At 46.2% G+C, this 24996-nt stretch overlaps 1 protein-coding gene across 1 annotated transcript in view; it reads left to right on the top strand.

The window, feature by feature from the left end:
* Nucleotides 1–24996, top strand: part of EPAS1 (endothelial PAS domain protein 1) — a 90201-nt gene that overhangs the window by 34673 nt on the left and 30532 nt on the right. The window contains exon 2 of the mRNA XM_010364307.2: nucleotides 15856–16046. Within this exon, the coding sequence (XP_010362609.1) occupies nucleotides 15856–16046 (191 nt within the window). The remainder of the gene's footprint in view (nucleotides 1–15855; nucleotides 16047–24996) is intronic.

The following is a 24996-nucleotide window of genomic DNA, read 5'->3' as shown; positions in this document are numbered from 1 at the left end:
ACTTGCCCCAGGTCATACAGTAAGTGTCCAAGCCCTCAAGCCCGGGCAGTCCAACTGCATCTGCATGGCACATGCCCTTGGCCTGGTCTGCTCAGTGTGTCTCCTTGACTGGGCTCTCAGCTCCTGGAGGGTAGGGATCTGTCTTCCCTTCTCTGTCCCCAGTGCCTGGCATGTAGTAGACACTCGGTAATTGTCAAATAAATGAAAGCCATAGCTCATCAAACAAAGACCAGATGTGATTTAAATTCCAAGGAGCCATACGTTTTACAAAAATGTTAAATTACCAAGAAGTACTTTTTCATTAAAACAAAACAAATCTGTTTTAGCTATGTAAGGCGGCCTTTTAGAGCTCTGATTGCTTTAGATCTTTCCTCTAGGTGGCATAGAGTGGTGGGGTTGGCAGACCACCATGGGAAAAGAACAGATGCACTTGTCAGAGTCTCTGTGGCCATCAGACATCACTCCAATGAAGCCAAAGCTCCGAGGCTTAAAAATAATTAAGGGAAATAACTAAGCAGAGAGAAAAGACCACTTCTTAGTTGATTCTGGAAAAATGAACCTTTTCTTTCTACCAACCGGCACCAAAATTCAGAGTATCCTGGACACAGCTGAGAGACAACTCAGGGAGAGCCACTGTAGTCACACCCCACCTCCACGTAGGTCTCCCTACAAGGCTAATCTTCTAAATCGTTTAATCGAACACGGCGCTGCCTCTGAGGCTTCAGGACTTTCGGGCTGTTTTTCCCCCCGGGCTTAAAGTCTTTCTCTGCTGCTGACTCACATGTTAATTATTGCTTTGCACAAAGTAGAATTAACAGTGCTCCTGCACTCACCTGCCTGGGTGTTATACAACTGTTTCATCTGCTGGGCAGAACTCAGTGTGCATGCCAGCCGGCCACGGTATCACCAGCAGCCCCTTCTTGAGCTGCCAGGGCAGTGAGCATCACGAACACAAAAACCAGCCATTGCTTTAGAGGCTCTGGGGAAGAGGCTATAGGGTGTGCTCTGCTTGTCCCAGGAAAAAGAGGGTTAAGTACCAAGTTTTGACCAAAATCTTATAAGAATGGCCCAGGAGTTTCAGTTGCCTGTCACGTGTCAGTGTTAATGGACAGAACTGGTGTTTCACAGAAGAAAAAAGAAAAAAAAAAATATATATATATATATATATCTCAACTTGTTCTCTCTTTGACCGCTGGACTGGATAATGAAGTAAAGATGACATTATCTCTAATAAAAGTGATTTGCAGAAATCACTGACAGGACCTCAGTAGCAGAGATTCGCCATTAGCGGACTAGCCAGATAAGAGGGGCAGCTGGGTTCTGTTAACCCCCTCCTGGTCTGATGTGTGTCTTGCAGGGAAGTCAAAGGCTGGGGAGTGGAGTGGAGTAGACTTTTTGAAGTTTGGGCTAATGGAGAGTGTTTTTTCCAAAGTGTGGGCTGTTCTTTAGCCCTACTTGCTGATCTTTAGGGTTGTCATTGGGTTTTTAATTTTTGTTTTGTTTCTTAGGATTTTTGTGTTAGTGGCTTTTTCCCCCGGGGCTTGGCCCATTTTCTCACCTCCATGTTATATCACCAGAAGGGTAGAACCCTGGCCAAGCCCTGGCATCCTCTCTGCCAGAAATCTGAGTCCAAGCAGGGCACCTACACATGTGAGGTGAGGGCTCTGGGCCATGGGTGTTGGGCAACAGATTGTTCTGTAGTGTCGAGGAGGTGGGATCTGAGGCAGAAACCTCCCTGGCCTCTTAAGGATGGAACCGGTCGGTGGGGGAGGGGTCTGCCCTTGTCAGGACTTGTTCACCTGTGTCAGTGAGAGCTGACTAGTAGCTGGCTCATGAAACACACCCATGATGTGGACAGCAGGCACAGCCAGCTACTTCTGTGTGAAAACATCCTTAGGGTATAGGGATTTGTTTCCTGGGGACAGTGAGGAGTCATGGGGTGTTAAGCAACCTAATGATGAATATAACCACCATCACTCCCCTTTATTAATCCACTTTCTACTGGAAAGCACTAAAGTATTGGAACTCTGCAATACTGATCCACAGCTGGGGGACCATGACTGATTTAATCTTCATGTCAGCTCACCATACCATAACTGAAAGGGCCATATGACACTATTATTGTTGGAATAAGGTACTTGGATACATGAGAAGTTTGACATTTTGCCTGTGCCCTCAGAGAACCTTAAAACAAGGACTAACAAGGTGATGGTGACTTGCAGTCAAGTAGCACAGATTGTCTAAGTGTTCCAGGCAGGAGTGAGGAGGAGACACCAGTGTGGGCTCAGTGAGATGCTCAGAAAAGCCTCTGTGGAGGTGACAGGCCTATGTTGGCTCTCAAACTATGGGGTTTAGAAGGTCAGAAAGGAAGAAGCATTTCAGGTGGAACAAATCAACTGGGGACATGGCTGGGCAGCAGAAAGGGGTGCTGAGTTTGGGGGTGGCAGGGCATAGTGCGGTCTGGCTGGAGTAGGCGTGGAGCTACAGGATTTTAGGAGCTAAGTTTGGAAAGGGCTGGGAGACCTCAAGGAGCATGTCCAGCTTGAACTTCATCATGAGGATAGTCAGGAGCAATTTTCATTTTAAAATGGGGGAGTGACCAACTGAAAATGGTTTGAGGGAAAGAGTGGTGGGCTGGCGAGCTGCTCCTTGCTCCAAGGTCTGACTCAAATTTTATTCTTGGTCAGTGGTAAAGAAAGTGAGGGGAAAGGGAAACAGAAGATGGGGACTAAGGTCTGTGGAAATAAATAAAACACCACCGGAGCCAGAGAAGGCGTGTGCCCTGGGTGAAGTTTGTTTTTCATCCCATGGGTAACATTTATGAGTTACTGTTCAGCAAGAATGCCTTGCGGAGGTCTCTGTGGACTGAGCTGAGGCTCCAGCCTGTGGCAGCCCAAGGGTTGCTGCCATATTTAGAGCTTCCAACAGAGGGTTTCATTTTCCTTGGCTTTGGTGCCAAGAAAAGAGGGGTTCTCACACTTGCTGTCCAGCAGGGCCAAAGCATGGCTAGCAGGAGGAGCATGGAGGTTGGGTTCTGGCACTGCCCACCACCTGGCACCTTAGCCACTAATCAGACAACAGGCTAGGCAATTATCTGGGGATCTGACTTTAGCTACCTGTCCTTTTGTTTAAAGCCATTTTTTGTGCTTGGCACCTTATGGATACTCAACAAGGGCTGTTTAATGAATGCGTTCTCCCCACCCCTGTCTTGCTCTGTGTTCTCTGGCCTGTCTCCCCATCACTGGCACCTCTGCTCACTCCTACAGTGTGTCTTTGTCATCCCTCTGCCATCCTGATTGCCTCCCCATATCCTGCTCTTCCTTCAAAGCCTACCTCCTGCAGAGTTCTCCCTCTCTTCTCCAGTCTTGCAGGCTTTCTCCTCCCAAACTCCTAAAGCCCTGACTATTCAGCCCATTCTTCAGGACTTGATTCTTCACCTCTCTGCAAGCTTCCTGAGGTCAGGGATAGTTGTTCCACATTTCATTCTACTGCTCACAGCCCCAGCATAGGAAAAGGGAATCATTAATATATGTTGAATGAGCAGAGGGAATAAGCCATTGCTGGGGGAAAAATACAGTTTTATTTCCCAAATTGCTCAATGTTATTTGAGAGCATGATAATAAATTTGGAAAAGACTTTTAGCATTTCCTGTGGCTTTTGATGACTTCTTTACAAAGGAATGGAAATGTGCACAGACATCTCACTTCTCATCAGAGCAAGAAGGGGCAGAACTAGGGGAAAGCAAGTGTTTGCGCTGTGGCATGAATCAGATCCCACAATGCTGGACATGTGACCATGTGAACAGGCCTCAGACCAGGGTTCTTTATAAAGGAAGCCCAGGAGAGATTTTCTACCAGCTCATTCCTCTTTCACTTTTCCTTTTTCTTTGCTTTCCTTTTTCTTCTTTTTTTAATACGGGGGGGGGAGAAGGGGTTATGGGATGGGGGTAGGACAGTGAGGGATCTGTGTTTTTTCCCCCTTCTCTTGCTGTTTTGAAATACTTTAAATTCCAGGAACCAGAAGTTCTGGCAACATGTTGGGATTAGTAAGGCAGATCCTAGGATATTTCACTATTAGCATGTGATCAAGCATCAGTCCTGATTAAAAGGCTAAACAAATGTTGTTTTCTTTGAAATTAAAGTGTCTGAAATAAAGAAGAGAGAACTGACCCTTCAAATCATATTCTGTACTTGAAAAGAGTCCCTACAACTGTCTGTCCCGGTTATGCGCACCCCCACCCCCCGCCCGTCTTTTTCCATCCAGAATGTTTGACGACACTGCCAGGGGAATTTCTGCCCCCTCCTTCCTGTATATACCCAGTGCTGGCCTCTGAGGCCATCCAGCTCTGTTTTCTCATGACACAGTGATTATTTTTGGCATTGCAGATATTTTCTCTAATGTTATTACCCACCCCCCCTCTTGGTTGCCTTTTGTGGAACAATCTTTTGGGTAACTCCCTGTAAATCTGAGGGTTAATTTTAGTTCAGTGTGGTAGAGGAGGCAGTAGGAGAGAGGAGGAACGACTTCTACTCCGAAGCGCCCCACCCCCACCTTAGAAGAGCCGGAGAGGTCCTCTCACGCCCTGCTCATGAAAGAGCTTGCTTTCACCAGCTCTATGCTCACCATTCATCCTTTCTGCCGGCGGGCTTGAGGATATGGATATCCAGAGGTGACGCTGGGGGCTGCACCTCGGGGATGGCATCTTAATGACTTGACTTGGCGGGTGTTAGAACAGCCCCATTCAGAGTGAGTTCACTCCCTGCGCAGTTGGCTCACTCAGCCTCTGTCCATAGAGTTCTCTTGTTCACGCTGCAGGAGGAAATGGAGATTTCCAAGTGGGAAGGAGCCTTCCCGATGCTTTAACTCTTCACTGAAGGGAAGAGGAGCTGCAGAGAGCGAAATGAAATCTAAGCCGCCCCAGCCGCAGCGCCTGGGAGAGGAGCGAGGCTGGGCTGGGGATGGAGCCCAAGGCAGCTGGGATCACTTTTTCTTGCCTCCTTGAGAGGGAAAGGAAAAGAGTAAAGGGCATTTTTGATTGTCTTTCACAATCAGCAAATATTTACTCAGTTTGTCTGCCCTAGCCCAGGTTCCAGGGAAGGATACACAAAAGTGGAAGCTGTTGTGTCTGTGCCCTTCCCCCAGTACTTATAGTCCAGTTATAGGAGCAGGACGTTTGCATAGAAAAGCCACCAAGACAGGGAGGCCTTTAATAAAGGCCTGTGAGTAATGTGGGCAGAAATACCCTGGAGAATTGCTAAGGGGCCAGGGACACTGCTGGAAGAAGTAGGGCTTGAGCTGGTCTTGAGGGGTGGGTTCTGAAGAAATAGGAAGGAATAAAATGATACAAGTAAGGAAGACGTGAAGGAGGAGAGAGACATTAATGTAGGGCTTAGTAAAATCTCATAAAGATACAAAGAGAACAGGATTCTTCCTGGCAAGAGAGAAGATTGGACTTGTTGGACTTTACGTGCCTCAGATTAGGATGGCAGCAGGCAGCACTAACCCTGCCAGGTGGCATCTTCAGTCTCAAGATCGCATGTGTTCCTGGGTCTCTTTCTACTCAAAGTGTGAGATCACAGACCAGTAGAATCAGCATCATCTAGGGGTTGTTAGAAAGGCAGAATCCCAGGCTCCAGCCTAGATCCTACTGAGCCTGCACCTTAACAAGATCCCTGTGTGATTCCTGGCCACAGCAAAGGTTGGGAAGTGCTGCTCTGGGTGACTCCACAGGCAGCTGTCAGCAGCACTAGTTCAGACCCCAGATTTGATTCACAGAGGTGAGAAAACACCGACGGACACACACACACCTTGAGTGTCTGCAAGGTGACTCTTCCCAGATGGAAGCCGCCTATTCTAATTAAGAGCTGAATTAGAATTCTTAGGAAAGATCTAGAACAGTGAGCAGCTTTGAGGAATCCACAGAACTGAAGTCATTGAAGTGGTTTTTATCCGATGTCTCCAGTTGGTACCACTTTGTACTACTGATGCTTTAGAGGACACCAAAAGAACAGGTGTGGGGTTCTTTCCCTGAAGAGTATGTGGTCTAGTTAGGGAAAGAGAAGCCACAGAAGTGAAATCAAGGGAGAGCAACACAGGGCCGAATCGTGCGTGTATAATCTGTGAAGTGGGACTTGGAGGAGAAGTCAGTGCAGGTGAGGCGTGAGGCCTTCCTAGGGAAACGGATGCATGGGAGACCTTGAAATATGAGCCTAGTTCAGACAGGCCTAGGACATGGAGAGAGTATATTCCAGGCAGGGAGTGGGAGGGGCAGCAGCAGGAGCTAAGTCCCCCCTAGAGGCTGAAGTGGGGTGGGAAGCTGCTCCCCACTTGTCCCACGGAGTTTGCTTCATGCCGAGGAATCCGTTTTACATCTCAGGCCCTTTCTTCTTGATTCTACTGCTGTGCAATTTCTTTGTCAATTTTCTTAGCTGAAGGCAGTGTTGTAGGAACAGGATGGCAGCACAGGCAGAAGGGTTTGAGCCAAACCACAGATTGTGCTGTTGGAAGCTTGTGAGATCCAAAGGAAGAAGGCTGCTGATGGGTAGATGCCCTAAGGAAAAAATCTAAATCAGATCTGGTAACAGCCTGGGTGTGGGGAAATACCTTCAAGCCCAGAGAGGTGGCACCAAAGAAAACAGTCTAGTGAAAAGGAAACAACCTGTGGCAGCTGAAGACTCCGCAAGCAAAGCACAAACCTTTTTTTTTTCTTTTTCTTTTAAAGGCAGACTTCTCCAAGCTGAGAACTATCCCAAGGGGGCTGGTCTGCCAGCTGAGGGGCTGACCTCAGGCAAAAGGGTGGCCAGCGTGTCTCACTTTGCTGCTTCCCAGACCCAAGTGTATATCTCAAAAAGCTCATCAGATTTAGTATCCTGGAAGGCTCCACCCTCAAGATGCCCAGCTCCCCTAAATCTTTTGAACCTGTAAGAGGGACTTGCTTATTGGCCTTGTAGGGAAGGTCACCCAATTACAATCAAGAATATGGGATTTAGGGTCAAATGATCCAGGTTTGAGTGCTGGCTCCATCACTGGGTGATGGCTGGGCATGCCACTAATATCCGTGGGGTCTGTCTCCTCATGTGTAAAATGCGAGTGATATACCTGCTCCACAAGATTGATTCAAGATTAAACAGAAGCAATATGCTGAGAGTTCTTTACTAACCAGAAAGAGTCACATGTGGTTGTTTCCTAGTAGTAGAGTCAGTATCTCAGCTTGCGGAGGTTAATTAGTCCCTTAGCTGAAGCCTGCATGGTGTCAAGGGTCGGGCAGTGGCAGACATCAGAGGCCACAGAGAGCAATGGAGAGCCAGGCAAATGCCTCCTGCATCCGCTGGCTTTCTCCCTGCTTTTTCATGAGTGAAGACAGCACCAAGTCTTTTCTATACATCCCTGCAGTGGATAAGATGAGGGGTGGGAAAGATGGAAAGAACACTTTATTTTACACTGGGGGAAAAGGTCCTGCTCATCAACAAGGGTGACCCTCTTCTCAGAACTGGATTAGAGTCAAAGGAAGCCGCCAGTTTTAGCACAGCTGGTGTTCTCTTCAGATGCTTTGACCTGTGTCTGCATAAGGAAGAGAAGCAGTCTAGAGAGAGCTGGCCATGGGGAAAGGAGGCTGAGCCTGGTTCCAAGGCTGAGACTGTTGCATGTTCTGTCTTCTTTCCCTCTGATACTGCCCTCTGAAGCACCGCAACCCATGCTCTGTGCTCAGTAATGCTGGCCATGGTCCTGAGGATGCCAGTGTTGCCAAATCTGCCGACTCAGCTTTCATGGAGTGGGGGTGGGGTCACTGCGAGGTGGCTATGGGGAGCTGGCAGCAAGCTGGATACATATCTTTTATTGTAAAAAAATAAGCAATACCTGATGCCAAGATAGTCGCCATGGTGTTATTTATAACAGCTAAAAATTAGAAACCATAACTGAAAAGCAATCAGGGAATAGTAAAATGCATTGTGGTTCAGCCACATGATATGATATTGCCGGCTATTATGAATATTTTGAAAGAATTCTTAATGGGACATCCTGTTAGTAAAAAGAGCAAAGTATTAATTTATAAATCCAATGAAATCTCTGTTTTCTTCATACCTTTTTGTATTTTTCAAGTTGCTTATGCTAAATATGCATTACCTTTATCTTCACCAAGGCATTTTTAAAAAGGAAATTATGTGTTGGGAAAAGCTAGGTTATAGATGGACAGATAATGAAGGTCTGTTTCTAATCGTGCCATATGTCCAGCGCTGCTTGTCAGCAGGTGCTCTGTTCACAGGTCCTTGAAAAAGCCAGAACTCGGGGCTTTTGTTCTAGTTCCACATATTCCCATTAACTTTCTAAACCTCAGTTTTTCCTTATCTCTAAAATAGGAATGATGGTAGCTGCTCTTCCTATCCTACTGTGTGAAATTTACAAGGTTAGTTATGGATTTCCAGATTCACTCACAAGTGTTTTACAGACTGTAATGTGCGATCCAAATGTAAAGTGGGATTATTCACTAATATGTACAATAAAGAATGCCCCACTGTCTTAGCCCATTTGGGCAGCTACAACATGATACCATAAACTGAGTGGCTTATAAACAACAGAGTTTCATTTCTCATGGTTCTGGCTGCCAGGAAGTCCACTATCCAGGTGCCAGCAGATTCAGTGTCTGGTAAGGGCCCACTTTCTGGTTCATAGCTGTGTCTCCACGTGGTGGAAGGGCTGAGAGCGTTCCCCTGGGTCTCCTTTACAAGTGCAGTAATCCCATTCATGAGGACTTCACTGTCATGACTTAATCACCTCCCAACGGTTCCACCTTCAAATACCATCACATTGGGAGTGGGGATTTCAACATAAGTATTTTGAGAGGACATAAACATTCAGACCTTGACACCTACTAAGGCTTGGGCTTGAGGAAGCTCAGCACAGGGACAGTTCATTATGATTATTCCTGTGTATGCACAGCTTTTCTCAGCTGGGCTGGGGAGTCCACGTGTTCTCTGGTTACGTAAGGAGCTGGGTTATCTGGAGCCCCAGATGGGCTGCTTAGTAATTGAATCTGCTGCTTTCTTCTACAAGGCTGCCTGGGGCTGAGAAGGCCAGAAGATAAGTATCTCCAGTCAGCCCAAGCAGAATTGACCATTAGAGGGCCACGCTGGGTGAGCCCCAGACATTACTGTTAGCTCTGAATGCAGTCCAGGCTCTCTGCTCCAGGGACACAGACCCTCAGAGTAGGTCAGAGAGCTGGAGGCCCAGCCCAGTGGAGGGGAGGTTGGGAGGCTGAGGTATGAGAGACGCTTTCCAGGATTCCTCTTTCAGGGAAGTGGCAAGTGAAAGCATTTGTCCCTGTTTCAGCCACTCCAGTCTCATGTCTTCTCTCTTCTTTGTCCCCTCTTGTAGACTTCTGATATACTAGTCTGGATTATTAGTCTTATCTGCCAGATGGTCTGTGGTCTCTTTCAGGATAGAGACCATGCCCCTCAGGAGAGGTGTGTATATTAAAGCATATTAATGTCTTTTTTCTCTTGTCAAAGTCTGTCTGATCTGGCCAGCTCCTCCTGAATTTGCTAATTTAATATTTTCTATTCTGAATTTGTAACTTTTTGTTGTTTTGCTTTGAGATGGGTTCTCACTGTCACCTGAGCTAGAATGCAGTGGTACATGGCTCACTGCAGCCTCGAGTTCCCAGGTCAAAGGATCCTCCTGCCTCAGCCTCTTGAGTAGCTGGGACCACCGGTGTGTACCACCATGCCCAGCTAATTTCTAATTTTTTTAGAGATGGGGTCTTTCTGTGTTGCCCAGCTGGTCTCAAACTCCTGGGCTCAAGCAGTCCTCCTACCTCAGCCTCCCAAAGTGCTGCGATTAATAGGCACGAGTCACTGTGTCTGGCCTATTTTCGGTGTTCACTATCTAACACTGATACCTTTCCTCCCCTTTGTGATAGATTCCCCTACTGATCACTGCAGCCATTGGACATCAGAGTATATCTAGAACACTGGCCACTGGAACACTGCCTGCATCTCAGACATTTTTGTCACTCCTTTGGAATGGCCCTCAGAGCCAAGACCATTCTTTTCAATACCTTCAATTGTGGCAAAGTCTTATCTTTTGAGGGCACATTTTATCCTATCAAACAACCACAATCCATCCATAGCTAAGTCCGGTGAATAACGGGGTGGGTAAACTGGATAATACTGTTTAGGGTTTGAAATGAAGTGTGTCCTTTGAAGAGTTGTGACTGATTTTCTTATGTGGCTCTGAAGTTAATTGTAAAAAGACTTCCCAAAAGACAGAGCAATGGCCACCAACCAGCATAAAGTTACAGGCTTCTCCCAAGGTGGCTTCCTTGAAGGGTAGCCACCTTCTGTGTGGCATCCATTTCAGATGTCTCATTACTTTCATCTCCCTCTTCCTATTAGCCATAGCGCCTGGTACAGTGGTGATCACACCAACTCCTAGATAAACAACTTATTTGGCTTGTGATGGTGACTTCAAATTTGCTGGACACAGTGCATGGTAGAGGGAAAGAGTGTGGTTAGGTTTTGGAAGTAGATCTCGGCGTCAGTATTCCAGACACATGATCACAGGCCCAGAAATCTATGTATTAATAAGTCCTCCAGGTGATTCTGATGCAGGCTAAAATTGAGAACCACTGCTCTGCAAAAATGGGGCCAATAACACTTCATCATTTAAGTGAGGATCAGTTGAGACTGTTTATTAAATGCACCTGGCCCCAGTGCTAAATAAATGTGTTTCCTTTTCTTCCTACTGTTTGAGAAGGTGACATAGCTATTTGCGTCTCCAAAACATTTAAGTCCAACCCCATCTGCCTCTCCCCACCACACACACCCACCCACCCACCCTTCCTTTAAAAACTGGCTGCTTTGGAACTGTGGTCCTCAGCCCTGGCTACACATGAGGAGCTTTTAAAACGCCCATTGCCCAGCCCGCACCTGAGACTTATTAAATCTGAATCTCAGGGGTAGAGCCCAGACATCTGTTTTTTAAGGTTCCTCTGGTGACTCCAGTGAGCAGCAAAACTGAGAACCACTGACTTTGGTTCTGCCCCAATAAGTATGGGGACCAGTGACTCTTCCTCATCTCTGGAACCTGGAGCTGGGTGTGTTTCTCCCATCAGGCAGCCCCTGTACAGCAGCCACAAGCCTCATTGAAGTGTCACTCGACCTCTCCCAGTTGCATTTAACCTTTATTTCCTCCATTCTCAGCTTCTTGCAACTTGGCAGCAGCTTAGAATTTCACCACCAACCAATAGACTGATCCCAGCTGGCTTAATTAGCTTCAGTCATCTCTACCTGCTGAAATCCATTCTGTTTCTAAGCCATTTAACCTTATAGAGTAATAGGCATATTGTTCTGATACCTGAATGGCCACAGGCATTAGGCATGTGAGTTCTAATCACTCTAAAAGTCTAGCTCATTAGGCAGCCAACCCCTAGGTGTTACTGGTGACAGACATCTTGGGGCCTCACTGCAGGCTGTGTTCATATGGAAGTCAGGAACCAAGATCATCTTGACCAAGAACAGATCATCCTTAGATTCATGACTTAAGTAGGGATCCCTAAGCCATGCTTGGAGCAATGACCTAAAAGAAGATGTTTTTAAGATAATGAAGCTCTGGGCAAAGAGGTTTTTCCTGGATTAATTGTAGCATATCTCTGCTGACAATTTTTGGACGTTCAGTATTGTTTTATCTTTTGACTGGCTGCCTGGTGCTTAAGTGGTTGTTAACTTTAGCTGGGATCAAATGTTTCAGAATGTGAGTTTCCACCTCAGGGAGACTAACTATAAATTTGTGCATATTAAAATGTCCAGGGAAAAAAAACCAAACCCAAAACAAACAGCTTGTTCTCCACCTGCGGCATAGATAGATTCTGTGGCAGGGTTGGACCTGCTGCCTTTATGGAGCACTGCCGAGCTACATCTGATAACATTCTACCACATTCCGAGCACTACTGTGACCGGCACCTGTGTCTGCTAAGGCCCACAGCACTGAGTCCCTTCTTCCCCCTCCCACCCCATCTGAACTCTGATGCTAGTTCTTAGTCCTACTCTTAACATTCCAAGTGCTCTCCTAAGGTGAATGGGTGCTCACTTAAAGACATGAGGCTCCCCTCATGAAATTTTTCTCACTGTATTTAAAAAAGTCTTAGCCTCTTCTTCCCAAAGTATGTGTGAACATCCAGGTTGTGGGAAAGTATCAGCACAGCACTGGGAACATCAAAGTTGTACAGTAAATGATAGTTTCCTTGCTGCCAATGGAAAAACTTTTGATCTTGGACCCAGAAGAACTAGGTTTGAGACAATGTTTTTAGCAAATTATTTAATCTCTAAATCTCCACATCCTCATCTATTAAATGGGGATGATAGTTTCTATCTCTCAGGGTTGTGAGAATCAAATGAGATAACACATGTTAAGAAAAAGTGCTTTCTGCAAAGGTATTATTATTTGTCCTTTTAGTTTCAGCTGAAATCCCACCTCCCTGACTTTTGAACCAAGAGGCTGCCTTAGATTCTCAAGCTTTCTTTTTCTGGAAGTTAAGATGTTGCTGTTTCTTTATTTCTTGCTAAAGCCACTATCTCCTACCATTAAGCAGTGAGAAGAGTATCCGCCTAGGAAGAGCAGGGTTCTAGCCCTAGCTCTTCCACTGATTAGCTGGATTGCTCTAGGCAAGTAACTTACCTGCTCAAGTGTCTGTTTTCAGATCTGTGAAAGGGGAACAGTGACAACACCTGTGTTGCCCACCTCACTTGGTTGCAAGGATGTAATTAGATAGGAATCCCCTGTGTATTTCAGGACTTTTAAGTGTCTGCTCACTGACTACAAAGCCTTCAATGGCTTATGTAGGCGTTGGCTTTGTGACATTGGACAAATGACGTATTATGTCTGAGCTTCAGTTTCCACATCTCTAAATTGTGTAAACAATACCTACTTTATTTTGTTGTTAGGAAGAGTATAATGAGCTAATATATGAAAGGTTCTTGGTATAGCACCAGGCACAAAAAGCATAGCAAGACTCACATATCAGATACCATTGTCAGAGCATTGACTCCAGATTGCCTTTTCCCTACCTGGCTTTTCCTCTCTGCCTCTTCTACTCCAAGGAAGGGGCCAATGGCAGAGGGAAGCCTTGTGCATGCAGATATTGGCGTTAATGCCATAGCCTGTGCTGGGATTGCTTTTGCTTCAGGATGGCTTCTCTTGGCCCCTGATGACGAGGTTATGTGTTGATGATGCTTTTGTTGGAGAACACAAGAGTTAGTGTTAGAGAATGAAATCCAGCATCTTTCACCTGACCCTCATGACCCAAAGGCATGATGTGTGCGGTTTCAGCATCCTGCCCTCTTCCCATCTTCCTTTCCTGTGCCAGAATACGTGCAATTCTTTAACCTTTTCTCCATAATCAGGTCAGGATTAAAATGCAAATGGGAGGGACCAGTATAAAAACTGCCACTAAAGGTCGAATCAGGGCAATTCCTGAGAAGGTGGGGAAAGAGGGGTACAGGGGTAGGTGTCTTGAGGGTTGGAGGTCAGGGAGAGAGGGAAACAGGGATTAGGTAAAGGAAGCAGAAAAGGGAGCGAGGACAAGAAAAATAGTTTCACTCATTTCACAATTTTTCTGAAGGTTCTTCTTGCCCATCAACAGCTGTTGGACAATTCGTCCTTTAATCCGAGTATATGATGCTCAATCCATCCGCAGAGCTGAACAGTCTGTCTTTTTAAATGAAGCACGTTGTAAAATCAAAACAGTGCTTCTGCCCCAAATCTTGAGGGATTTGAGAGGCATGTTCACATTCCATGAATCCCAAAATACAGATTTTCTGTCCAAATGACAGGCTGCAAAGCCAAACAAAAGGAGGAGCAGTCTCTGGAATCTCAGATGGCAGGACAGAGCAAGCCAGCTGGAGCTAACTGAATTGAGGCCTTGAAACCTATGAACCGCGCTGGGCACTTTTTTATTTTATCTTATTTATCTTTTTATAGAGATGGGGTCTCACTATATTGCCCAGGCTGGTCTTGAACTCCTGGGCCCAGGTGATCCTCCCATCTCACTCTCCCAAGTACCTGGGACTACAGGTTCAAATACTACCATGCCCGGCTTAGATGCTTTTAAAAAAAATAAAAAACAGATTTGTTTCTTTATTAAATATGCAATATAGGTTATTTATAGAAACACAAGACACAGATAAGCACTATAAACCAAAACAAAAACCGAAGAAACTTCCTGTAACCTCACTACCCTGCAACTGCTAACATTTGTGAGTAGGAGGAGACAGGACAGTCATTGGTGGTTAAGTACCATGATTCTGGGGCCCACCTGCCCAGTGCAAAGCCTGACTTCCCCATTTACCTGCTGGTGGCCACAGGTGAATTACTTGGCCTTTATGGGGCAGTTTCCTCATATGTAAATTAGGTATAATAATAATAATGCCTACTTCCAAGGGCAGTTGTGTGAGTTTAAATAAGCCAAGATGAACATCACACACTGGGTCCTATTGTGGGGAGGGGGTGCGGAGGGATGGCATTAGGAGATGTACCTAACGTAAATGACGAGTTAATGGGTGCAGCACACCAACATGGCACATGTATACATATGTAACAAACCTGCACATTGTGCACATGTACCCTGGAACTTAAAGTATAATAATGAAAAAAGAAAGTACTTATAAGAACTATTTCTGTGATACCTATAATAGTAGTTATACATCTAGCCTTTCTCCTATATAAGTTATAGGAGGTATTATGTATAATACATTTCTATGAAAATAGAATTGTCCTGTACTGTTTTGTAACTTTTTAACTCTCATGATTGCCTTTTCATGGCCATCTTTTTAATTAGTATTAGCTAACATCGATTGCTTACAGTTGGTGGAAGAGGCTTAGTGCTAAAGATTTTATATAAATTATCACATTTAGTCCTCACAATTAACTCTAGGGTAAGCACTATTGTTGTCATTTTACAGATGAGGAGACTGAGGCTAAGCAATTTAAATTATCTGTTTACAGAGCTAACAAGCAGAGAAGTTAGAACTCCAATCTAAACATTCTGGCTTTTAAATTTGCCTGTGTTAGAACTTGCCATGGACTTTATAAGAAAGTCCAGGATTTCTTTAGGACTTCCTGAAAAGAGGCAAGCTTCAGTGCGTGTCATCTTTCCTTCCATCCTGCAGCAAAGAGGAGAATGCGACTGAGACAGCCTGGCAACCTATGCTGGCAGTGCTTAGAAAATGTTTGTGCCCACTCCTTTTTAATCCTTGACAGAATGCACGTTGGTACTCTAGACTGCTGGGTGTCTAGCTAACTGTTCTTGGGCTGTAATGGTATTTTCAGTTTTTACTGTGGAAATCACTCTCTGATATGAAGCGGGATCTAGGGTTCAGTACTACTCTTAATTTTTTCTGAATGTGTCTTATGCAGAAAAATAACCTTAAAGCAGTTTTTTATCTTGTTCTCCAGAGCCCTTGACAAAGCCATCTGAGCCACTGGTCATAGCTTCCTTACCCTTCTCTTTCCATCCCTGGACATTCACCCCTGTCCCCAGATAATCCAGGGCCAGGTCCCAGGCACTGACAGTTAATTTAATCAGCAAGTCTTTGCCCAGACTCCACCCACGTGAAGCCCTGTTTTGGCCTTCCCAGGGCATGCAAGAGGAGGACATTGGTTGCAAAGACACCAACACACACAAAAGCAGAGCTAACAATACAAAGCAGCTGGTGTGTGGCTCAGATGACTGGTGTGAGCCCAGATCAGTCCAGTGGGGGAGTGTGGCTGCGCTGTGGGTTGGGACCGTGGGGATATCCTGGCCAGAGGTATGATAGGCTGACAGTAATCTTACCGGGGACTAACCCCCTCTTCTCCACTTAGGAGTAGCTCGGAGAGGAGGAAGGAGAAGTCCCGGGATGCCGCACGGTGCCGGCGGAGCAAGGAGACGGAGGTGTTCTACGAGCTGGCCCATGAGCTGCCTCTGCCCCACAGCGTGAGCTCCCACCTGGACAAGGCCTCCATCATGCGACTGGCGATCAGCTTCCTGCGAACACACAAGCTCCTCTCCTCAGGTAAGGCCAGCAGGCTCCCCTAGGCTGGGCAGATGCCAGCCTTATCAGCATGTTCCTATATGCAGGGGACCCTTCTGCTGCCAGAGCTGGAAAGTCTTCCCATTACAGAACTTGCACCCACAGAATCACCATCATGAGTGCTTTATTCCTTCGTGTTAAACATCTGTCTTCCAGCAGTGACCTTCACCGTGAATCCAGCCGTGAGAGGAGGGCAGGGACAGGACCAGGGAAGAACACGGGCACCCAGAGGCTGGGGAGAATACGGGCTGGGAGAACCAAGGACAGCTTTTGCTGACTTCTCAGTTTGTTGCCATCTGGCCCATAAGACCCATCTTCCACACTAGATTGGGTCTGTAGGATGCCTTTTCATCCTTAACTTCCAGTGCCTTCTCCAGAACAGCAAGAAGGCATGCCCAGATGATCTTTTCCCTCTGAGAAGCCAGTTAGGCCACGCAAATCATTTAGTCTCTCTGAACATTGGTTTCCTCATCTATAAAATGGCGTTAAACATACTTCTTGCCCAGGGTGTCAGTGAGAATGGACTGAAATGATGTCTGTAAATCACCTGGCCTGGCTGAGCTCACTCATACTGGGGAGTCCTTGACACCTGACAGCCGAGAGTATCACCCCTCCCCAGAAAACAACTGGTTCTCCCGTCCCTGGTACCTCTGCAACTCCAAAGTTCACACAGCATTTGCTTTTTCTCAGTTACATTCTTCAGGAAACCATTTCCTATGCGTCCTGACCAGAAACAGGTGTCCTGAGAAGTCTTCTGGTCTCAGATTCTATGTGACATTCTCGTCAGGGGTATCAGTTCTGTAAGGATGCTAGGCAGCGTGTTGTGCTCCTCCCCGCCTGGTCTGGTGCCACAGGTGGGGACAGTGTCTGATGGGTGAGCATGAGGGAGGCACTCAGGGAGGGAGGGTTCTTTGGTGGTTGTTTTTCAGTTTTCCGGAGTAAGCCTGGTGCCTTGGAGACGGTGGATTCCGCCATCCTGTTATGAAGTGGCTATTCTGGGAAAGAGGGAATCCAGTGTGAGGCTGGGAGGCCAGACCAGAATGTACTATTCTAGTCCCTGGAGTACAGGAAGGATATGGGGGGCAGACTTTCAGAAAATAGGACGACAGTTCAGTGGGCCTGGGGTTGGAGGGCTAGGCCTAAAGAGGCGAAATGTGCAGACAAGAGCAGGAGAGCCAAGGGGGGAAGATATGGGCTATAAATACTTTCAAAGAACAATGCAAGACAATGGCAGATACATGGTCCTAGATGCTGCAGAGAGAGAACAGTGGGCTGAGCACTGGCAAGGGTTGGATTGCTGGATATAAGAAAGGCCGGGAGACTCCATCACAGGGCATTTGTGCACCCCTGCCTTTAAAAAGGCTTGTCTTCCTGGATAACCGAGGGCAAAGTCAGCTAATGTTGCAGTCATCTTTACATATAAAGAGTAGACAGTGGAGGATTTCATGACTGGATGAAGGCCCCTTCCCCACAGTGAGACCCCTCTCCTCTGCTTTCCTGCTGTGGTACTTGAGATTCTGCTCTTAGATATTAATTCCTTTGGATTAATCATTGCTTCCTTCATCACCACTCCAATTCCTCCACCAACACACAGCCCCAGAAGGGGTAATACAGGTTGAGTATCCCTTATCCGAAATGCTTGGGACCAGAAGTATTTTTGATTTTTTAATTTTTTCAGATTTTGGAATATTTGCATTGTATTTATCAGTTGAGCATCCCTAACCCAAAAATCTGAAATTTTAAATGCTGCAATGAGCATTTCCTTTGAACGTTGTGTTGGATTTTGGAGCATTTCAGATTTTCAGATTAGCGACAGTCAACCTGTATATTAATTGTAGAGCGCCTCTGACTAAATGTGGACTCGTTGAGTGTTTCTCCTTGTTACACAGATAAGTGAAGCACAGACAGGTTAAGATTGCTCAAAGTCACACATTTAGCACATGGTGAACCTGCACCTGGAATTCAGGTCCTTTTGAATTTTGGTCCATGGGAAAACAGACATGGGACGGCAAGAGCATTGTGTAAACCTGGTCAGGCTAAGATGTTGACAAAGATGTTGACAAGGGCCTGGGGTATTGGGTGTGGGGGAAGGGAGAAGGTAGGGGAACGAAGGTCAACAGAGGCAGCTGGGGGCCAGTGCGATGGGGAGGAGGTCCTCACACATTCAGAGAATTATTCCTGTCCTTCCCCCTAGTGCAGGGCTTCGTTTTCCATGCTTGCCCTCCTGGGCCTGGCTGTCCATCTCAGTGGTTCAAAGGTTGGCCTGGAGAAGGCCAGGAGTTAGGCTGGGATCTCTGAGCACATCTACCCGTGTGTGTGCTGGTGTGAGCCCTCGTGTGCTGATGAGAACCCCTGTGTGCTAAACACACCCACAGAGATAGGACCAGAGTGGCCACACTGGGACATCCCTTATCTATCCCATCTCAGGAGCCTGTTGAAAGCTGTGGACACAAACTTGCCTGCCCTCTGGCTGGGCTTGGCCCTACACCAGCTAGAGCCCTGTCAGCTCAGCTTAGCCTGTCAGCTCTGGTCCTCTCTGTCCCAAGGAAAGAAAGGAAGAAAAGGGATAAAAAGTTTCTACTTTTGGCCATGTGGTCCTGGTGTCCTTGAAGGAGAAGTTCTCACCGAACGAGCACAGCCCAGGGAGGAGGAGATGGTTTCTCAGCACCCGCTTCTCTCTGACTTCTCTCCTAGGCTCCTGCTACGCATTCTCTAGACTGATTGTTGAATTATTTTCAGAAGTTGTGAGACAAGATCTTTTTCTTTCTAAATCGTATTTTGCTTTTCCAACACATGTAGCATCATGAAGAAGAGTACAGGATTTGTGGGCAGATAGACCTGCACTGGAATCTTAGTTTGGCTGCTTTCTTTCTCTGCAATGTTGTAAAAATTTCTCTTTGAGCTTTAGTTTCCTCATCTGCACAAAGGGAATAATGGTGCTTACCCTGCAATGTTATTTGAGGATTGAGATAATAGATATAAAAGGCCTTATCCTTTAGCCTGCCACATATTGAGGTCTCAATAAGTTATAGCTTAGAAATAAAAATTATTATAAACAAATATATTGATTTATATTAAATACAGGCTTCTGGAGAAATGATGTAAAAGAAAACCCAATGTAAATTCTTGCAATTTCTATCAAAATGCAGAGTTGTCAAGCTTTTCCAAGGCAAAACAACCCGCACATTCATTATTTAAGCATTTCTAACAAAGGTGAGTACCAATTTTGGCTCACTTTATAGTAGGAAATAGCTGGTTGCATACCTCAAAGTTCAAAAGGCTAAAAAATACCAGGTTTTTCTTTAGAAAAGTTTCTCTTTACTTAGTAACATGCTTCCCTTTGATTTTCACAGTAGGCTGTTCTGTGTGGGAATGTTGGAGAGGAAACCTCAACGTTGAGAAATTCAGGCTGTGGGTCTGGGCTGCCGATTGAGATTCATATCACAGGAAGCAAACTGAAACAATAGCTTTATGATATTAGCTTCCACGCTGGGCTGAGGACAGAACACACTCTTACAGGAACATCGGTGGAAATGCCACTTGATTGTCTTAAATCCTCTTTCAAGATGAGCCCCACAAACCATGAGCAAATCAGGGTCAACTCTGCATTCTGAGGGCATTAAACCGCAGTGAATATACACAATTTGCTTTTCATTGTAAAATTAAATTTTGGGCTTGCCCAAACTCATGCTGGTGAAGTCAAATTCATTTTCCATGGAGCTGGAGATCAGCATGAAGCAGGGTTTCTAAAGAGAAGTGTCAGTTGCATTATGGATTCATCATTCGCTTAGCAAAGACATCAGTTATGACAAGAGGTTGTTTTCCTGATCTGTAGACTACTAAGGAAAGATACTAAAATGTGCCTTTAAAGTTTTTAAGGCTTGATATGACCTTCCCATGCAGGAAAAGTGGGACAAAGAAAGGACTGTGCAGGCAGATACATGTTCTGGTACCCTCTCATACCCTGCTTTCAGACTTCTGTTCCCAGGCTTTCACCCCTACCTCCACCCCTTTGTCCCACCTACTCCAAATCAAGGCCTTTTTCTGTCCTGTTTGGAAAGAGCTCAATAAGCTGATTCATGTGAGGATGTTAATGGGTGAGAACAGCTAATATACAATCTCTTCTAGAGATACTGACTTTGTTCAGATCATTCCTTTAACTTAAACTAAAAAGTCTGCTCAGTCAATAGATGTTTGCTGAACCCAGTCCCGTACTACATCTTATGAGGGTAATACAGAGAGGCAAGATAGGATAGTAAGATATATGCAAAGAACAAAGGCATGAATCTCTCCTAGTGGACTTTCAGGGAGCCCAGGAAGATCAGGAAGGACACAGTGCCTTCTGTCAAAGGCATCAGAGAAGCCCAGGCCTGCTAATGGTGGCATTTAAAGGTATGGCTAAGGATCCAGTAAGCGATCCCAGAATGATTTCCCTGTAGTTTGACTGGCACTGTTCTTGCAGTCTGCGCATCCGGGAGGGAGGGGATTGGGGGTCCAGGCCGTGGGTCAGGTGGAGGGGAGGAATCGGTTTAGGCAGAGCCTTAGAAGGAAGGCCCCTGTGGTGGTCACAAAGTAGTGACTGCCAAGCACATCTGAACCAGGAAGACCCCATCAGAATGGCTTTAAGAACAGTCAGAGCAGTCCTGGAACTTCTCGGAGTAGGAAACAAGAGGTAAAGTGACCTTGGTCGAATAAAATTACAGCCAGTGTTCTGACCAGCAGCACCGTGGAGCAGCCTGGTCTCTGAGACCACTCAGGAGGCTCTGCTCTGCCACTCTGCCTGCTCTCTCCCAATGCACAGCCCCTGCCGCCCAGGAAGTCCCACCCCACATGGGCGGTGCTGCTTGAAGGAAATGAGCGATGCTCCGGAAAAAGTGCTCCAAAACCTCAGCCCGCGCATATCCTGGCTGTGGGGAGTCATCAAAGCCTGTTTACTGGGGCTATTTTTAGCATTAAAGAATCTTGTTATGCTCCCCAGGATGGGCATGCGCCGTCTCAGCAGAGCACCTCTGGTTTTAATGACCCATCTCTCGTCTTTGGGGTCAAACCCTGCAGGGTCCTCGGAAGCAAGTAACTGAGATCTAGAGCCCAGGATGATTTACAGACCCAGCTGGTGGCTTATTGAGCACCTACTCTGGGCTCCTCACTTTGTTCTGACCAAGAGTTGATGCTGGATTGTTGCATCACCTTACAGCAGTTTATCTCTGTCTTCCCCACCAGTCTGTCGATTCCGAGGGGATTGCTCTTACACCTTTCAGTATCCCTGATTCTCCTTAGGACAGGACTGAGCACACAGTAAGTGACACTTGTGGACAGATTACCTTGTGCCTAGCATAAAGCAGACATGAACACAGTAGAAACTTCATAACGGTGTAGGGAATGAGTGCATTTTTCCATGTCCCTAACACTGAGTAGGATATTAATGGTATATCAGGGAAGACAGAGTGTTCACAGGGGAAGGGGCAGAGGGGTCTTCAACCGATTTGTGACATGAGCCTCTAGGGTGACTAATCTCCCCAAAGCAATGCTTTGAGATGCCTCCAGGGTGAGGGTGTACCTCCTGGCTCCACAGTTTTCATTCTCAGCTGCAAGCTGGGAGTGACCTGGCCAGGTTCCTTCAGAAGCTCCCAGGAGAATAAGCAGGTGCTGTGAGGGCAAATAGTTCCACAGAGGGAAGAGACCCTGCCCCAGTCCTGCCGTTGCAGGGTTCCTGGGGCCAACCTGGTGGCTTCCTGCTCCTCCAGCCATTGTGACCTTTGTCCCAAGACATTCTGTTTCCCTTTGTGGCCCTAGATTGCCCCTCTCCCTCCCAGAGGCCAGCTGACCCGAAGCTGCTGTAGCCAATTTCACCACCTCCTGGAAACAAATGCACTGGGCATGGGTGGAAACCAGTTTGGCTGTGTTGGAACTGTTAAAAACAGGAAATTTTAAGCAGGACTATTTCCTCTGGGACTAGTTAACCCAAATAGGGTTGTCTTGGGATTACTCCAGATTTTGAAGTCAGCGTTACCACTGAGATCAAAGAAATTGAAGAGAAAATATATTCTCAGTTGGCTAGAAACCACAGGGTTGGCCTCTGTGTATCTATAGAAGGTGGTCACCTATCTGGTGTGATTGAAGTGGCGCTGAAAACCTCTCCTCACTCATCTCCAAAATAAGTCACCACCTGCCAACACAGGCTACATAAGGTCACTCATAGGACCTTTGAGTTGAGGCAGTAGCTCTCAGCATATGGTCCTGTGAGTAGCAGGGTCAGCATCACCTGTGAGCTTTCTAGAACAAACAGATTCTCAGTTCCCACTAAAGACCTACTGAACCAGGAACCCAGCAGGGGCCCATCCAGGGCCAGCTTCATGGGCATGCAGCACAGGCGGTCTTAGAGGGCACCACACTGAGAAGGTTCTCAGGCTTGGTTTAATTTTTCCAATGAGAGGTCTTGCATTTTTATTTTGCACTGGGCCACGCAAATTATGTAGCAGTCCTGGTCCCAGAAATTTTTCTTTTAGCCTGGCCTATAGATGATTCTGATGCATACTCAAATTTGAAAGCCCTGAGTTAAGTCATTTTCTCCCCTAAAGCCCCCACTCAAAAGAAGATTTTAGCTGGGAAAGCTAACATTCACAGTGGCATCACCCACACCTGGGACACTGGTTCATCATCACTTCAGCGGGCTGGTCAGCTGGCAAAGAACAGGTGTGTCAGCAGAAACCCCAAGCAGGGATCAGATGTGCATATATGTATGGTATAAGGCCATTCCCATGACCTGTGGTTCTCCCTTCTCCAGGCTAGCCACCTGAAACAGGGTGTGGAGAGGAAAGAATTTCCCTTATTTTGGTTCACCATTTTAGCAAAACAGAGGGAAAGCCACCGGGGCATTACTCTGTACAGCCCAACTCTTGGCTCTGAAGGCTTGCCCATCCCTGGACAGGACCCACTGTGATGCTGTGCAGAAGGCATCTGTGACTCCGGCGTGTTCTCTCATCCTGTGTCCTGGAAGGTAGCTGGTCCCCTGTTCCTCCACTGAAGCCTCTTGGTAGGAAGATCTTGTAATTTGGATTTGTTCTTCTTGAGGAATAACGGCAGGTAACCCAAAGCTTAAATTTAGAGGCTCGAGAAAACAGATAAAAGAGAAATCCAGTGCCCTTGCAGAAAGGCCCTTGAACGACATTTCACAGCATTGGTGTGTCCCTGGTCAAGTGGCCCATACACTGAATTGCATTTTACATTCCTTAGAATAGTCTCCATTTGAAAGACTCCTTTTAGTTAAGTGAATATTAATATTTGCAAGTGACAAATTATTCTCTAATCCCCTCATTCTGTAAATCAAATGAGGCATACTTTGATGTTTGCACTGGATAAATACAAATTTTCATAAGTAAATGTCTTTGGAATTAAATAATGAACTAGGAGAAGAGGGCTGAAATGAAGTCTGTGGTCTGTGTATAACAACCAGAGACCTGGGGCCTACGAGGTTTTTTTGGTCTGGGACAAGAGCCGAGTCTGTTTTTCAGATAGCAGAGGTATACTAGACAGGCCAGGATACTCAAAGTGTGGGTGGTTCGGGGTGGACGTTTTCCCAGGCTGCACCCAGCAACCACCTGTACAGCCTGCTGAGAATGCAGTTGCCTGCTCACTCTGTTTTGCACCTCTGGGCTTCACTCTCTCCAAGCCTTTCTGTATGCCATTGCCAGACTAATCTCCCCAAAGCAGTGCTTTGAGATGCACTCCTCTGATCACATTTGCTTGACACGTGAGGCCCCTCCAGGACACTGGGCCTGTCTCACCAGCCCAATCTCTGAGACTGGGAGATGGATTCTCCTCTTGAGCCAGATGGGCCTCTCTTCAGTCTAGGAGGGAGCTTGCTCCAGGTGTTTTCCAGTGCTCACATAATCCCATCTGGTTCAGAAGGCCCTTCTTTCATTCCACAGAGTGAAATCTGTTTTTTCTAAGTCTCTGCAAATCTTCTTTGGAACAGTTAGTTGTCTGTGATCACCCCAAAGCGACCCCCTCATCCTCTGACCCTTAGAGCTCGTCCCATCTACACTTTTCCTTGGGAGCCCAGCTATGACACCCTTGAACTTTTACTTAGCTTTGCATCTCTGAGCGCTATATATTCCTCACCCGGGATCTGAGCAATTTGAGGGTAGTGCATGTCTTGCAGCAGAAAGAAGAAAGAATTTACTGTTGTTATAGTTTGAGGCACTTTACATACTTATCTAATCCTTACAATTCAGAGGTGGAAATTGTTATTCCCATTTAGCTGATGAGGAAAGTGATATCCAGAGAGGTTGATACTTATCCAGAGTCATAGCCTAATAGGAGGGTGATCTAGGAATAGAACCTGTGTTTAACTCCAAAGCCTATGAATGGTTGAATGTGGCTTCTGGATTCAGCTGTCAAAGCTTGCTGACTTTGCAATCTTTATACCTTTGGACAAATGGCTTAACCTCTCTACACTTCATCTGTAAAATGAGATTAAGAATAGTATCTACCTCGTAGGTCATTGTGAAGATTACATAGCATGCTTAGTGCAGTACCTTTCATGTAGTGATTGCAGTATATATTAGCAGCTAAAATTTGTTCCTACTACTGTGACTACCGTTATATTCAGGCATACTTTGATTGATGTTTGCACTGAATAAATACAAATTTTCATAAGTAAATGTCTTTGGAGATAAATAATGAACTAGGAGAAAAGGGCTGAAATGAAGTCTGTGGTCTGTGTATAACAACCAAAGACCTGGGGCCCAAGAGGTGTTTTTGGTCTGGGACAAGAGCCGAGTCTACAGGCTGTACAGGTGGTTGCCAGGGGCAGCCTGGGAAAACTTCCACCCCGAACCACTCACACAGCAGCTCCTACTGCTCCCGTTACTAGTGCCAGAAGTACTGTTGTCACAACAAGCACACTGTCCTCACAGCCCCTGTCAGGGTG

This window comes from Rhinopithecus roxellana, chromosome 17 (assembly GCF_007565055.1).
Source record: "Rhinopithecus roxellana isolate Shanxi Qingling chromosome 17, ASM756505v1, whole genome shotgun sequence".
Lineage (NCBI taxonomy): Eukaryota > Metazoa > Chordata > Mammalia > Primates > Cercopithecidae > Rhinopithecus > Rhinopithecus roxellana.
Note: the sequence above shows the minus strand (reverse complement) of the source record. Positions and strands in the feature narration are given on the sequence as shown.